Source organism: Apostichopus japonicus, chromosome 2 (assembly GCF_037975245.1).
Source record: "Apostichopus japonicus isolate 1M-3 chromosome 2, ASM3797524v1, whole genome shotgun sequence".
Taxonomy (NCBI): Eukaryota; Metazoa; Echinodermata; class Holothuroidea; order Aspidochirotida; family Stichopodidae; genus Apostichopus; species Apostichopus japonicus.
This window is the reverse complement of record NC_092562.1, coordinates 27,392,031-27,409,313: the sequence shown is the minus strand read 5'-3', so window position 1 is coordinate 27,409,313 and position 17,283 is coordinate 27,392,031. Positions and strand designations below refer to the sequence as shown.

The window sequence follows — 17,283 nt, the reverse complement described above, 5'->3', positions numbered from 1 at the left end:
AATTGATATGAATGTAGAACTCACAGCAGTTTGCACCATCATAATTCTGTTTTCTCTCATTTCCTCCACAAATCCGTAGATATCAATTATGTCCTTGTTGTGGATGGCGTCCATGAGAGTACTCAGAGCGATGAATGTACCTGTCCTTCCCACACCAGCACTAATATAATAATAATACGAAAATTAACTTGGATATGCTGATGCACAGATACGAAAGTAACAGCATCAATTTTTTTCACATAGAATAGAATCCCCCTCTCTCCCAAATTACTAAAATGGTATTCATCTTCTAAATATTTTATGATCAAACTCCACGAGTAGGTCCAAATCACGATAGTTTTATCTCATGGTCTCTCCCACAAAAAAGTAAAATACGAAAAGGAGCTTATAAAAGAAGAAGAAAATTCAGTGGAAACAGTCATATCATGACGACAATCTCATAAATTGATACGTTCCCTCCACTCGTAACAAAGCAGCACTCACATGTGAAAAACTATACATATGACAAAGGATTTTGTCTTTTCTGTCACTGAAAGGTGTGGTTGGGGAGGGGAAATAATCACCTGCAGTGAACCACCAGGGGACCAGTTGAAGCAGACTGTTGTAGTTTCACTTTCTTAGCAAATCCAATCAATGGAGTGGCCTGCTGTGGTACATCCATGTCTGGCCAGGTTCGGTAGTGCCAGTTTCTAACTTTCCTTCGTTCATTACCCTATGAATATATCACATTCCATTTGATTATTATGATGGAAAGATAAACACTGCAGACAATATTAACACATGTGAATTACACCTTTGCAAGCGCAGAGTTCACTTAGTAATTTTTCTTTACAACTTTTCAAGTGGTGTTTTATCTGATATTACTATATGCTCTGATTAAAAGTAAATAAAAACAAAAATAAACAGTCCCACCTCGGACAGAAGAGCCTAGCAATTGCAATCATCTGTGATATATATTACTGGAATTTTCAAATGGCACAATTACTTTTGAAGTGAAATAGAAATGAAACTGAAACTCAGGATGGAAAAAAAATGACTTGTGTTCACGAGAAAGAATCTATACGCAAGAATATCACATTAAGATACAAGAGTAGTTAATTCAACATGTATTTTTGGTCTTAAGAAATGTATTGCAGAATACTTCCAAACTAAATTCCCTTCACAGCATTGACGTTGTAATTCATATTGATATGGACACTGTAAAAATTTAGTTTAATATGAAGAATACTTTTGTATCACTCAATTCACTTACGAATGTAACAGTCAATGATCTAATTTCATAATCTGCAAAATTTTCTGTCGACTTCCATTTCACTTCACAAGTGGCAAACTTCTGTGTGTCACCTACAGCTTTTGGCCAATATTGCTTGCAACGTTCCTGCAAGAGAGTTCATAATGTCCTATTTGTAGAATTTCTTGACAAATTTGAACAAAATTAAGGGGAGGGGTTGTTGTGCTGAGCCAAGGGGATCGGATGACAGAGATGAATTAATGATGCTCTAAATTTAGAAACAACTGGCTCATAAAAGATATTCCCATTCGGGGATGCAAGCAGTCATTGAGTCTTCAATTGGGACTATCTTGTAATTCAAAACATGGACTTTTTAATGCAAATATTGGCAATGCTTGAAGTAGCAGAAGAAAACTTGAACCTTAAGCTACCGTAAATGACCACAAATTTTAAGCACTAAAGTAGTAAACCAAAGAAGGTGATTGTATGTGCCTCGGAGCTGCTGTGTAAGGGTTGTTGAGAGTCCTATACATAATCATTTCCTGTTAGCAAAACAATTCCTAGTCATTCTGTCTGTTCAAGTGACAACAGATTTTTTTTCAGTAAGTACTTCCAGTCAGACCTGTTATTACTGTTGAAAATAATTTTCAAAGTCCATCTTGTCCTCGGAATCTAAATGTCATTTAAACTTAAAAGTCTTTTGAACATCAATCTTTTTAGAGAAAACGACTTAATTGTCATATGGTAAACAGCAAAAAAAATCATACATTAGTGGACACACTCAAAGAGATTGGTGCAAATTTGGAGGATGAAGGAACATTTATAGAGAGTTGCAGAAAAATAGCTAATGAAAACATCACTGTCATCTTTGATTTGATGGAAGGTAGTAGTTTGAACCTTCAGAAAAACAGTGTATGGTCAGCCTACATTACTGCTAACAACTCACGATGTTCTTGCTTTGTTTTAAGGATCGAACAAGTGAAATATATTAGACCCATACATTACCTTTCCTTTCTCAATCAGGTTTGTCAGCATGACTATATTTAACACTTTCTCCTGTATCACCATTCTCCAGAAGTCGTCAATGGATGCAGTATTTGGTCCTGTCAAAACAGAATCAAGATATTCACTACCCCAATCGATACATTTGGAAACAAGAGATCGTTTTTAAATAAAAGATTATATTTTCAATAGCCTACATTTATATGCTTGATGACTTATGATCCTCAATTGAATGCTTTGCCATTGTTCAAATTCAACAAACATGTAATTCATAATGTTGCTGGGGATAGGTGTGACAGAGAAAGTTTGGCATTGAATGTTATGAGAGAACCTTATCATCTAAACATTTGATGCTATTAAAACAGATTAGCATTTGCTATACGGTAGTTAATGTAGATGCTGTCAGTGGTAGTCTACAAACTCTAAAACAATTAACAATTTCAGGTAATACAGCACTGGAACAGTCCTATTGACAAACATGTAACTAGGATTTATATACACATGAAAATAATAAACATAAAGAATATTACCTTGGCAAGCAATAAATGCGTTATTTTCCTCAGCATTCTATGAAAAAGAAATAATGTAAAAAAACGTAGAAATGTATTTTTTCATTTACTGTTAGCCTTGGAATTAAGCCTTGTGAGTTGATTGCTTAAAAGTGAACTAAACTCATTAAAAGAAACAGTTTAATCCTTTCACCAATGACTTTTGCACCAAAGCAGATTTTTTGTTGGCATCAAGATACATTAAGTCTATTAAGTGTTTACAATAAGAAGAGAATAAATACCACCATATATTATTATAACTAAATTATCATTCTCCAAATGTGTGTGTAAGAATTAAGATCAATGGAGAGAGGTCTACAGTGGAATGAACACTAATACCGAAAGGGACACTATGTCTGTCTTTGGTGTCCACTATGTCTGACATTAGTGTCCGTGTTACTGGGTCAATGCTCTGACGGGCAAGGACAACTGGCAAAAACAATTGTCACACTGTCACAAACCACACTGTCCCTGCAAAGTTCACAATGGAGAAAATATAATAAACATCGACAGAGAATAATAGGGTTAAAGCAACATATCTTAGGCTAATATGGTGTAAATTTGTCTATTTGTGTAAAGATACAGCAAACTTTGTCAGGCTTTAATGAATATTTCTTAAAATCTACCTACATTAATGTAGTTTGCATTGTAATACTCTGAATGCGGTTCTCCTTGTAGCCTACCTGCCAGGCTTTCATGAATAGTTCTTAAAATATACTTACCTCAATGTAGTTTGCATTGTAATAGTCTAAATGAGGTTCTCCGTGTAGCCTACATGCCAGGCTTTAATGAATATTTCTTAAAATCTACCTACCTTAATGTAGTTTGCATTGTAATACTCTGAATGCGGTTCTCCTTGTAGCCTACCTGCCAGGATTTCATGAATAGTTCTTAAAATATACTTACCTCAATTTAGTTTGCACTGTAATAGTCTGAATAAGGTTCTCCTTGTAATCTACATGCCAGGCTTTCATGAATATTTCCTAAAATATACTTACCTCAATGTAGTTTGCATTGTAATAGTCTGCATGAGGTTCTCCTTGTAGCCTACCTGCCAGGATTTCATGAATGTTTCTTAACATTTACTTACCTCAATGTAGTTTGCATTGTAATAGTCTGAATGAGGGTCTCCGTCCAGCTTCTCCAAAATTACTCTAGAGTGGTCATCTGATTTATTGAAGAAAACAATAAATTATGATCACACTCCACAAGTACTACCAATAGTAAAAAATATCTCATGTAACTTTAGTATCATCAACTTATTGTCACAGACTCTTTTACTGATAATTACTAAGGCACATACAGTAGCAGAGGGCTATGACTAACCACTTTTGTATATACACATGAGATGCAACAGGTTGTCATCTGTGGTTAAGCATGCATATTGAGGAGTGAATAAACTCGGGAACAGGAAGTAAGTACAGTAGTTACTCGTTAGACAAAGAGGCATGGAAGCCCATGCTTTAAATGATATGTTTATGATATAGCTACATTACTACTACATTACTACTACGTTACTACTACATTACCACCACACTACTACTACATTACTTCTACATTACTTCTACATTACAACTAAATTACAGTACTACTGCATTACTTCTACGTTACTACTACATTACTTCTAAATTACAACTGCATTACTTCTACATTACTATCACATTACTACAACATTACTAACACACTACTACCACATTACTACAATACTACAACACTAACTACTACATTACATTTACATTACTTCTACATTACTAATGCATTACTTCTGCATTACTACTACATTACTACCACATAACTAGCACACTACTACCACAATAATACAACTCTACTGCTACACTACTTCTACATTACCACCACATTACTAACACACTACTACCACAATAATACAAAATACTACTACATTACTTCTACATTACTTCTACATTACTACTGCATTACTTCTACATTACTACCACATTACTAACACACTGCTACCACAGTACTACCACAATACTACAACACTAAGTACTACATTACTTTTACATTACTTCTACATTACTACTGCATTACTTCTACATTACTACTACATTGCTACCACATTACTAACATACTACTACCACATCACTACTATATACTACAACTCTACTACTACATTACTTCTGCATTACTTCTACATGACATTACTACTGCATTACTTCTACATTACTACTACATTACTTCTACATTACTTCTACACTACTTCTACATTACTACTGCATTACTTCTACATTACTACCACATTACTACCACAATACTACAACACTACTACTTCATTACTTCTATGTTACATCTACTTTACTTCTACATTACAACTACATTACTTCTACATTACTTCTACATTACTTCTACATTACTTCTACATTACTACAACATTACTAACACACTACAACCACAATAATACAAAATACTACTACATTACTTCTACATTACTACTACGTTACTACTGCATTACTTCTACATTACTACCACATTACTAACACACTACTACCACAGTACTACCACAATACTAAAACACGCAGTACTACATTACTTTTACATTACTTCTACATTACTACTGCATTACTTCTACATTACTACTACATTGCTACCACATTACGAACATACTACTACCACATCACTACTATATACTACAACTCTACTACTACATTACTACTGCATTACTTCTACATTACTACTACATTACTTCTACATTACTTCTACACTACTTCTACATTACTACTGCATTACTTCTACATTACTACCACATTACTACCACAATACTACAACACTACTACTTCATTACTTCTACGTTACATCTACTTTACTTCTACATTACTACTACATTACTACTACATTACTACTTCATTACTTCTACATTACTTCTACATTACTACAACATTACTTCTACATTACTACAACATTACTACTTCATTACTACTGCATTACTTCTTCATTACTACTACATTACTACCACATTACTACCACACTAATACGACATCACTACTATATACTACAACACTACTACCACATTACTTCTACATTACTTCTACCTAACTACTGCATTACTTCAAAATTACTACTGCATTACTACTAGATTACTACTACATTACTACCGCATTACTACTACCACATACTTCTACATTAATTTTACATCACTACTACATTACTACTGCATTACTTCTGCATTTCTACTACATTACTACTACAATACTACCACACTACTACCACACTACAACAACACTACTACTACATTACTTCTACACTAATTCTACATTACTACTGCATTACTTATTCATTACTACTGGATTACTATTACATTACTACTGCATTACTACTAGATTACTACTACATTACTTCTAAATTACTACTACATTACTACCGCATTACTACTACCACATACTTCTACATTAATTTTACATCACTACTACATTACTACTGCATTACTTCTGCATTTCTACTACATTACTACTACAATACTACCACACTACTACCACACTACTACCACACTACAACAACACTACTACTACATTACTTCTACACTAATTCTACATTACTACTGCATTACTTATTCATTACTACTGGATTACTATTACATTACTACTGCATTACTACTAGATTACTACTACATTACTTCTAAATTACTACTACATTACTACCGCATTACTACTACCACATACTTCTACATTAATTTTACATCACTACTACATTACTACTGCATTACTTCTGCATTTCTACTACATTACTACTACAATACTACCACACTACTACCACACTACAACAACAATACTACTACATTACTTCTACACTAATTCTACATTACTACTGCATTACTTATTCATTACTACTGGATTACTATTACATTACTACTGCATTACTACTAGATTACTACTACATTACTACCGCATTACTTACACACTACTACTACATTACTACTACATTACTTCTATATTACTACTACATTACTACTACATTACTTCTACATTACTACTACATTACTACTACATTACTTCTACATTACTACTACATTCCTGCTGCATTACTTCTACATTACTTCTACATTACTACTACATTACTACTACATTACTTCTAAATTACTACTATATTACTACTACATTACTACTACATTACTTCTACATTACTACTACATTACTTCTACATTACTACTACATTACTACTACATTACTACTACATTACTTCTACATTACTACTACATTACTACTACATTACTTCTACATAACTACTACATTACTACTACATTACTTCTACAATATTACTACTACATTACTACTACATTACTTCTACATTACTTCTACATTACTACTACATCACTTCTATATTACTACTACATTACTACTACATTACTACTACATTACTTCTACATTATTACTACTACATTACTACTACATTACTTCGACATTACTTCTACATTACTACTACATCACTTCTATATTACTACTACATTACTACCATATTACTACCACATTACTACCACATTACTACCATATAACTACTTCATAACTACTACATTACTACTACATTACTACTACATTACCACTACATTACACTACATTACTACTACATGACACAAGCAATGTGGAAGATATATTGCCACTCTTGCCTATAGCTTAAATTCCATAGACATTCTATTAACTAGAAGGGTTCAAACTTACAAGCAATCATGTTCTTGAATCTGTTCTTTTGCCTGTTGTCGTCTTCCTCTCCAACTTCACTGGCAAACTGCTTACCTTTGTTAAAGCCCTGTAAAACAGTCGGCAGTTTGACAGATTACAAGACATAGCCATCAATCATATAACATTATTTTCAAAATAGAAACCTTGACTTATTGTTCAGAAGGATGCTAGGTTTAGCTAAAAAAACTGAGAAACTAATTTATTGATAATTGAAAAAAAATATAACTGATGTAATTATATTTCAAAACAGGACATCATTTGCATTTTTTGTGTCAAGATTTGTAATTAATGTGCGAAAAATTAACCACGACATTAGTAAGCCTTATAAATAAAAACAAAGAAACAAAGGCCAGATAAAGTCATAACAGATTGTAAAAACAACTTTTACCCAAAGCACTTCCAAACTTTCGATTCCTAGTTGTCCTATTAAACTTTTAATTTGACCATATATGTATATTGAAGAAGAAACTCAGATTTCATATCTTGATCCCTTAGGAATGAAGCAACTAGAAACATATTATTTAATGGCACCAAAGCTGATAACAATGATTAAGATCAAAGAATCATAAATGCCATGCAAATAAATATTTAAAGCTGTTCAGTAGCTAAACATTTTGCAGTAAGTTTTTAGAACTTGAGGCCACTTAGCATATCTGATAATTATTGTGTCACTTCATACTAGTCTAATAAACTAATAATTACTTCTTTTGTGTTTTTTCTCTCTGTTTACTTTGGTAGATTCTTAGTGACATTGCCATCTACATGATCTGATCAAGCTACTTATATCTGTCTTGAAAGCTGACTGAAATAGTCATTAGTAATTAAAAGAAGATAAGTTGAATCGTGCATCAGATTGGATGTATGTCACAACTGATGTCAATTTAAACACTGTCCCTCCTACCATCAAGAAAAGTTCATGAAGCTAGTGTCCTAGAGATTGCAGGAAAATATGCTCAGAATAGCTCTTTAAAGTCATTGGTGTTAAAACCCAAGTAGTCAGGTAATGGTCAACCGTGCACAAATTTCAACATATAGTTTACTGCCGCTCTAAAAGTATTTATTCACACCGCCATAGTGAATTGTCTATTTCAATCATCAGTGACTGGGACTAATTTGTAGTATCAATGCCTCAGGGAAAGTACTTTTGAAAGCTTGTATAGCTTTTGAAAGTTTAGTACTTTTCAGCAGATGGATGATATTTATGGCTTGCTAAATTTGGTCTTCATTCTGATGATCTTTGAGATTGTATAAAAATTGATGTATGTGGAAATACATATATAGGACAGCAAATGAACAGGATTATCACATGATTTCAAGGGAACTCTTATTTATGTTAATCAATTTCATTACTTCTTCAACATTTTCAGCATACCAGATATTTTGTAAATGTTGTTAGCTAAACCAAGATCTATATAGTTTATCTTTCCACTCAAAACTATACTTTAAAATGCGACTGACCTGAAATTGCTGTTCTAAGGTGTTGGACTTGCTTTCTTCACAGTTTTTCATGTAAGTTTCAAGATTGGTGACAAGGATCGGGACAGGTTTTACAATGTTGATGTAAAGATCGTCTACATCCTCTCCAGTTATGACTGTAACAGGTTCTACATCTGGATTAAATGCTGAAGATGAAGTTCCTGTCAAATGTTGGAAAATACATTTCAACAAGTAATCATGCATGTGTCTTCATTTAAAAAGCTGAAATCTTTAAAATTGCTTATAAGTCATAAAATACAAACATATTGATGTCGATGAGGCCATATGGAGAATGGTGACTGGTATGGAAGTAAATTTGACTGTAAATTAAATATATAACATTTAAATTTGCTCTCAATTTAAATACACAATTATTCCTTTCTTCTACTCATACACTACCGAACCTTCAAAATGAAGCCTTCAAACAATAAATTACCCATTTGGATATCATAAGTATGAAACAAAGTATAAATAGCAGTAAATTATAAAAGAACAATCATTAAGACAAGTGGTATACATTAAGATTATTTTCAAATTCTCAAGACGAACTTTATAGTTTGGGAATCGTCCAATCTATATTTTCTACCTTTATTAGACTAGTTAAGGGCAAGCCAGCTCCCACATTGCACAATGTACAGTAAACATGATCATGTGTATTGGTTTAAATGGCAATTTACATCTACAAAGTATAAATTTCAAGAAAGGCCTAACTGATAACATGCTGTCTTTTGAAAGAAGGCATGAAGGGAATTAAGAAAAAGTCAGTTAAATACGATTACCATTACAACATCCAAATCAGTAAAGTATTCTAATTAAAACTCCATTGTTGATCATTCTCCCAAACACTGGTTGTATTAAGTCTCCGCAAAAACCATATGGAAATTTGGTTATTGGTTTATCGAGAAAACCCAACAAGTAATGTTGACACATAATTCGTGTTACAGAGTAGCAGAGTCTATCAGAGTAAAAAATGTCCGAATTTTTTTCCAAAAGATAATTAGAGAGAGAAATGTGATCTCATGTATAAATCAACATACCAAACTTTGTCCGTGCAGCCTGTGAGTCATTCATACCTTTGTCACTCTTGCTCTTCCTCCACCTTAAATAATCCAAGCAACAACTCATTGTCAGTGCATGATTTAGCCTTAACATACAATTCTTAAGTTACTGCACATATACAAAATTCGATATGTGACTGTTTGCAATGTAGGTATAGCCATTCTAGAAATGCAAACAAAAAAACATGATAAAGAGAAAAGAAAAGAAAAAGAAACCATTTGGTAAGTTTTTCATTGTGTAACATAGAAGGGAATAGATAAGCCCATTCAGTGGCTCGTTTGATTTAGCACAGTAGAGATTCTGTCATGGGACAATTAAGCGACTACAAAGTATGATCATAGTTATTTTTACCTTTAGTTTGGAAATATGTAACATCATCAGTAATTAAAGTAGTCCCTCATTATGGTTGCTCTACCCATATCCAATGACATAACTTACCAGGGCCACATTGTACATTTTTAGACTATCACCTACACAGACTGTTTAAAGTTGATAACAGAAAGTATATTGCTACTCTTTTTTTCTTCTCTCTCTTTGAAAAGCTTATGATGAAATAATGCATTGTGAATGTTTGTGTGTTACTTAAGAGCGATCGTGTTGGTAAGAGAGGATGGCCGTTTACTCTAAGGTAGGACAGTAAAGACCACCTAGATGTAACAAGTTACCAGTGAGTTGGCAGCTAAATGGGAAAATGAAAGATTTGAATGGACATAGGTAAAATACAAATAGGGTACAATGCAGCTATCCTAAACGTCATGCATTCTCATGTTATATATCAGTTGTCATGTATTCTCATATGTCAGTTCTATTGTGTGTCTATATCATGATCATGCTTATCAAACAAACCTAATCCCTAGAGAGTCCTTAGTGACATCATGAACAAATTAGGTGGATCACTACAATGAGAAAACAGTAACTAAAATGTTGTTTTTCATTGAAAAAACCATATCACAGAATGTGTTAGAAGTGAATAAGCAGCATATAGCTGGTCTGTAGAGTTTCCAAGTAACATGACCCTTCTACTATACATAAACAATACAATGAAATATGATGTTAAAACTTACAGATATATAACCAGTAGTGCCAGCAGCACAATCAAAAGGAATGCTCCAATTGTGGATCCAGCAATTAAACCTGCAGAAGGACCTGCATATCATGATAGAAGAAAGACAATTTAGAGCAAGAAATAAAGAAAGAAGAATAACATGTACAAGATTAAGATTATTCAAACTTAAGGCAAGGTAGAAGATGATCAGAGTAAGCTAGTACAATTGCATGTTACACCAATACTCTACTAGCTACACATCAATATCAACAAGACATTGTACTGTGACTTTCTAAAGGAATTAAGGAAGGATGCGGCGACTGGTGAGTTACAATGCCCAAGATAAAGCTTAAGCTCAAGTGTTGAACACAAGCTTATGTAGGTACAGTACCACAATTAGAGAAGTGAACATCTGCCTGAAATATTAGCAGTCAGAAAATGGAGGAAGTAATTGTGTTATGATACCTGTATACATATATCTGGGACAGAAATGAATTAAGCTGGCTGCTGTTTGTGTGGGGTGTTTAATTTACTTTCCTTAGATTGTCAATAATGTCCTTTCTTTCAAAGTGGGTAAAAGCTAGGGATTAATTGGTATGTCATCTCTGAGCTAAACTTGGAAACTATTAAATGAAACGCACCTTCAAAGGTTCTTAGTCATCTTAATACATCATTTATGTTGATGTTTGGAACGAGAGGGGGGATGGGGGGAATGTTGTTAATCCTGACATCACCAGACCCATAGAAGTGTGGGGTAAATAAAATGAACATATGTGTGGGGTTTGTGCCCATGTCCTCCCCTTTATCCTTTGAGACCACTTTTTGCTACCGTGATCACATAACAGATACAACTTCTACCTAGTTTGCCTTTTTGGGGGGCCAGATGACTTATCATACTGCCATTACTCCAATTTACATATCCACTTCACCTGTCTCGCATGGCGGTGTTTCATGATAAAGGTTGGTACCCATGTCTCCTTTTCCTTCAAGTCCCTCACGAACAACAGCAATTGCAAACGTGTAATTGGACACTTCACTCAAGTTTACAAATTCAAACCACAGTTCCAAATTTTCACCTTGGTGAGGTACCATCTCATTGGCAGTCCATGATAAATTAGCAGTTAACTTATGGTAAGGGATATAACCACAGATTGGTGGAGTTCCGACATCCAATCCTTCTTTCCATCTTCTCCATGTTATATTCACTCTATCACAGCTGCTTGCCCCAAGTTCAGGTGCTGAGGACAAAGCTGGTAGTACTGAAGATGCAGGAAACAAGGTACAGAAAAACACTGTTAATATTTACCTGTTCATTATATCAGGTATCACAATTATATTACCTGAATGATACATTAACCAAAATGTGTATGTACATATATATATATATATATATATATATATATATATATATATATAAATATATATATATATATATATATATATATATATATATATATGTAATGAGTGAACTATTTAGTAGACCCCACAGAATTTTGATTGTCGTAATAGAGGGCGCAAGGACAGTTTCTGTTACAACTCGTTGCTGTCCGATCAATCAAACGATCAGCTTTCTTGTCTCTCTTCCCCCCCCCCCCCCCTTTATAGGTGAGTAGATGCATAAATTAGACTTATATTACCTGCTAAACTGATTCACCTGTGTATTATATATTATTCTAAATGAGTAACAGTAGTTTGGTAGCAGGATGTCAGATTTCACTGAGTTATCGGGCTAAAATATGATAAAATAATAACATTAGCCTAAGGTTATCTATATATGTTAGGATGGCACACAATGTAGTCGTCATGGCCATCGTTAAGTGCCAAAAGCGACACATTCGTCACCATAATTCAGTCACTTTTAGTATGTCGTGTGTATTGAGATGTCATTTCTAGTGTTTTATGAAGCATCAAGCATTTTTACGGTGCCATTCTTAGCCAATGATAACTCGGATGAGTCCAATTAGTGTTAATTTGGTAATGCATTCCTAAGCTTTTGAGTGTCACGCAGCTAGGAAAGGATGGGCGTGTACACGTTGTTCGTATATATAGACCTGGGCATGGGAATTACTCCAGGGACCGACTCAAAAACTGGGGAGCTTTGTATATGTACAGTACACACATTATTCGGGATCAGGGACTATCTCAACAGTTGTTTATATTCAGTACATATTCACTCATCAATGATAATCCAGGGATCATCTTGACAATTATATCATTAGTCATTCATTTTCGTATATAGTTGCATATTATTGATATTAAGTTAAATTTAATTGTTTTGAGAGTTGCGAGCATGTGGCTCGTAAAGTAGTAGTTATAATACAACTCGTTGCTGTCCGATCAATCAAACGATCAGCTTTCTGGTTTCTCTTCCCCTCCTTTATAGCCGGATGAGCCGCCTGGCCCCCCCAATACCCCAGCCCCACCTAACACCTCTGGGCATGTATATATATATATATATATATATATATATATGTATATATATATATATGTATATATCCATCACAACTACAGATGCCAAACCACCCTTCACCCTGCCCTCCACCCACCCCATCCCCTCCACACTGAATTCTCTACAACCTCAGAGCCTTTCTACACTACCGTCTCTTCACATATCTAAGTAATCCTAAGAAATTCTGCCATAACAGAAACATTCACTATAATAGATCTGTGCACATATTTCTAAATGAGATGATGGATATATATTATTCAGCTGATTTTTAACTCACTTGGTAAAAGGTGAGTTGCTTCATCACTGAAAGGGCTTTCACCACCAGCAGTAGTCATTGTCATTTGGAAGGAGTAAATTTTTCCCACCATTAGATTCTCAAATATGTGTGATGTAGCATCAGGATCCAGAATATCCTTAGTTCCTTCATCATTTGGTTCCACTTCATTTGAAGAGTAGTAGATGGTGAACGCAGACACACCACTTCCACAGTTAACTTGTTCATCTGAGGGTACCTTTGAAAATTGCAGTGCAGTAGACATTTTCAAATGTAAGATCCTAGTTTCAACTATCTTTACATACTCCTAACTTGAAGGTTTTCTAGTACTCAGACCTAACATCACGATTTTAGATTCAGTAATTTATTCGCAGAACGATTCCATGATTTATTACTACCGGTACCTGGTATGAGTGGTTACATATTACATGGAAAAAGTTGGAATTAGATCAATAAATATGTTTATATTGCAAAACGGTTTATTCACATTTTGTGGTATGAAATTAGAGATAACAGAAGAGTACCTCAAGTTTTCTTATAACAAAGGCAAGCAAAGGCTACTGGCCTAGTTACCTGATTCCTTTCCCTCTCAATATACCAAGATTTACACTAATAGCTCTGTACACATATACCGTAAAAATATAAGTTCAACCGCATAGCACAGCAGGACAGACCAGAGGCATCAACTTTCATGCCAGCTGTGGAATTTCACTTCACCAATTTTATTCATTTCAACTCAATAAATGTTCATTTAAATTGCTCTATTTACGTGAAGCATAATCATAATTGTATATGCGAAGCTACTAGCCTCGTTGTTGGATTATAAGCAATCAATACAATCTGTAACTCGTACTGTTTACCACATCTACTGTGAAACCATACTTTTTTTCTTCCAAAACAACAATGGAAAATGGAGATAACATTGCAAAAGCAATATGTATTATGGAGTTGCAGAGAAAAATACTACCATAACATTGTTCTACTTACTTCTATATTATTATGATTTGGAACTGCTTGAACCAAGCAGAACCTTACAGACTTTATAAACTAACAAAATTATTACAATAGGGATACTAAACTAGCAGAATAAGTGATACAATATGGGACTAGACTTGTTTCAAGTGAATAGTGTTAGATCTGCAATAATGCATGTTTTAAAAAGAATTTAGCTATATTTGACATACCTGCCAAGTTATCTCTACATTTTCTTGCCTTTCACCTGCAACGGTTGCTTGAACTTTTCCTGGACCACTTAATGGAACTGTAAAGGATCAATAGATTTGAAGTAACTAGTAACTTTATTATGTATAAAATAGTAACTTTATGCATTTTAATATAAAGCTAGTTAATTAATAACGTTATGTTATTTTAAATGCGCCAAATAGTCCATGCAAAGTAATGATCTATTCACTATATGTCCTAGAAGAAGAGAACGACAAGGGTGCTACCTAGTAGGTATGTTTCTGAGAGTTGGCCTATCCTCTGATGGAACTAGTGTAAATGTGCAGTTTACAGTAATATCAAACTGTTGTAAGGTGAATTGTAGAAGGGGTAATTAAGTAACAAGGGAAGGTTACTGTCATAATCACCCAATGTTGACAGACAAAAAAAAATGCCTGAAATTTTCTTTTCAATCATATGACAAAATAAAATCTAGAAAGGTAGAACAAAATCAAAAAGACTTAACACTTGCAAGAAATGCATTTAGTATCACATGCAACTACCTTGAAATGTCACAAGCAACAATTTGATGTGACAAATAACTAAAAGCCTATGCACTGTGATATAATATACTACACAATACCTGCACAAATGGTAGTAGCATTCAGCATTGGACTCTTTGGACCTTCTCCCATCTCTCCTTCCCTTACTGCTGCTACACTGAATGAGTACCTTTCCTCTGGTGTGAGGGCCGTAAATGTGAAATTCAGGGCCTTGATAGAGGTATAGATATCCTGGTTAGACCAATCCTGTTCTGATTCCAGCTTGTAGTAAGGTGTATACCCGATAACAGGAGGGTCCCCATCTTCATTTTCTTCATCCCAGGCTGACCAGCTGATGCTGGCTGTGGAATAAGTTATAGAACCTCTTTCTGGAGCAGATTGCAGTACAGGCAGATCTAGAAACCCAAATGAGAAAGTTGTAAACAAAACACAGATCCTATATTGAAAGAAATTATTGTTGACTACTAAATGTTACGCCAAACATGAACATGGTCTATCCCTATATATAATGAACAATATAATACTATTGAAATATGAATAATTGTAATTTCAGCTGTGTAGTAGGTCTAGTCGATATCTGGTGATAATACTTGCAATTTACGTAATAAAACCTGAATACTGCCTTTGGTTATTTGTTGCTAGCTTTAGGGATAGTGTGTAATTCATTTACAGTGCTATGTACAATACAGTGTCATTAATATATGTGCACAGTGTATCAATCTGTTACAATTTTTACTTGAGATATTGTTGACATAATATACATATGATCTCTGCCAACGTGCATGGAGCAATTTATAAAAAGACTTAAGTCCAACAAGCACTGCTATTGGATATATCGTACTTCCAAGGTTTGATTCTGACAGAAGCTGACTTCACTAACATTCTTCTTTACCAAAACAATAGAACATTTGCACTCAAAAAACTACATGGACCAACACAACACATAATCAAACAACATTGATGGTGGAAATTATCTTGCATTACATAGTTTTCATATTGAAGTTTAGGTAAAATGAAGAAGAGAACATTTAAACTCAGTTTACCTAATGGTACGGTGTATTGTCAGTGATTTTTTTGAAGTAGAAACTTGAACTTCAGTTGATAAACCAATATCACGATATCACAATAGTAATACGAAATCAAATCTCCAAATATAATTCAAATAAATAAAGTGAGTGTGGTAGCATGACAGTGCCTGTTACATTACTTGAAACTTCAAACTTTCCTCTCTAGAATTAGAGGTATTTTCATATTATGGTTAGTATCCTCCTTTGGATCATCTTCCCATAGTGTTGGATAGTTCACTGTTACAAGTTGCAAACTGTATATTGAAGAGGGTTTCATGGATACAGAAAAATGGCTTTCCTTCCTGCTTAATATTTAGCAATTCTAAAGAGACCAGAATTTACCTCGTACACTGCAATTATGCTACTCACCAAATACATCTATAGTTATGCTATACACTGCATATTTCTTGCCATCTTTCCTCAGCTGACAGTAAAGTGTCTGTCCATCGCTGACACTATCTACCATGAATGAAGCAGTTTTTGTTGTTTCAGCATTAGTAATATTTCCAGGAGAAATGTCATTGGCATCTAGATTCTCATGGTGTCTTGACAGAACAAAATTTAATTGATTAATGTCTGAAGGACTTGGACCCTTGGCAGCTGTGCAAGTCACAGGAACTGTATCTCCAGGATTCTTACGAGTATAGGCGGCATCTATTATACCTTAAATTAGGAAAGAATGGGAAACACTCACATTGGTCTTTATAACATATAAGTCGC

The 17,283-nt window shown here is 34.1% G+C and overlaps 1 protein-coding gene across 9 annotated transcripts in view; it reads right to left on the bottom strand.

Moving 5' to 3' along the window:
- LOC139984720 (uncharacterized) overlaps nt 1-17,283 on the bottom strand; it is a 43,694-nt gene that overhangs the window by 1,089 nt on the left and 25,322 nt on the right. For 8 of the 9 annotated variants that reach the window (XM_071998751.1, XM_071998761.1, XM_071998760.1 and 5 more), the window contains 15 exons: nt 16,933-17,226; nt 15,577-15,891; nt 14,957-15,033; nt 13,776-14,010; nt 11,979-12,308; nt 11,069-11,150; nt 9,983-10,044; nt 8,928-9,106; nt 7,449-7,536; nt 3,872-3,948; nt 2,764-2,800; nt 2,237-2,334; nt 1,253-1,378; nt 564-712; nt 25-160 (listed from right to left, as the gene is read on the bottom strand). In XM_071998751.1, coding sequence (XP_071854852.1) covers nt 25-160; nt 564-712; nt 1,253-1,378; nt 2,237-2,334; nt 2,764-2,800; nt 3,872-3,948; nt 7,449-7,536; nt 8,928-9,106; nt 9,983-10,044; nt 11,069-11,150; nt 11,979-12,308; nt 13,776-14,010; nt 14,957-15,033; nt 15,577-15,891; nt 16,933-17,226 — 2,285 coding nt within the window. The remainder of the gene's footprint in view (nt 1-24; nt 161-563; nt 713-1,252; nt 1,379-2,236; nt 2,335-2,763; nt 2,801-3,871; nt 3,949-7,448; nt 7,537-8,927; nt 9,107-9,982; nt 10,045-11,068; nt 11,151-11,978; nt 12,309-13,775; nt 14,011-14,956; nt 15,034-15,576; nt 15,892-16,932; nt 17,227-17,283) is intronic. The other variant, XM_071998804.1, reaches the window with a different exon arrangement.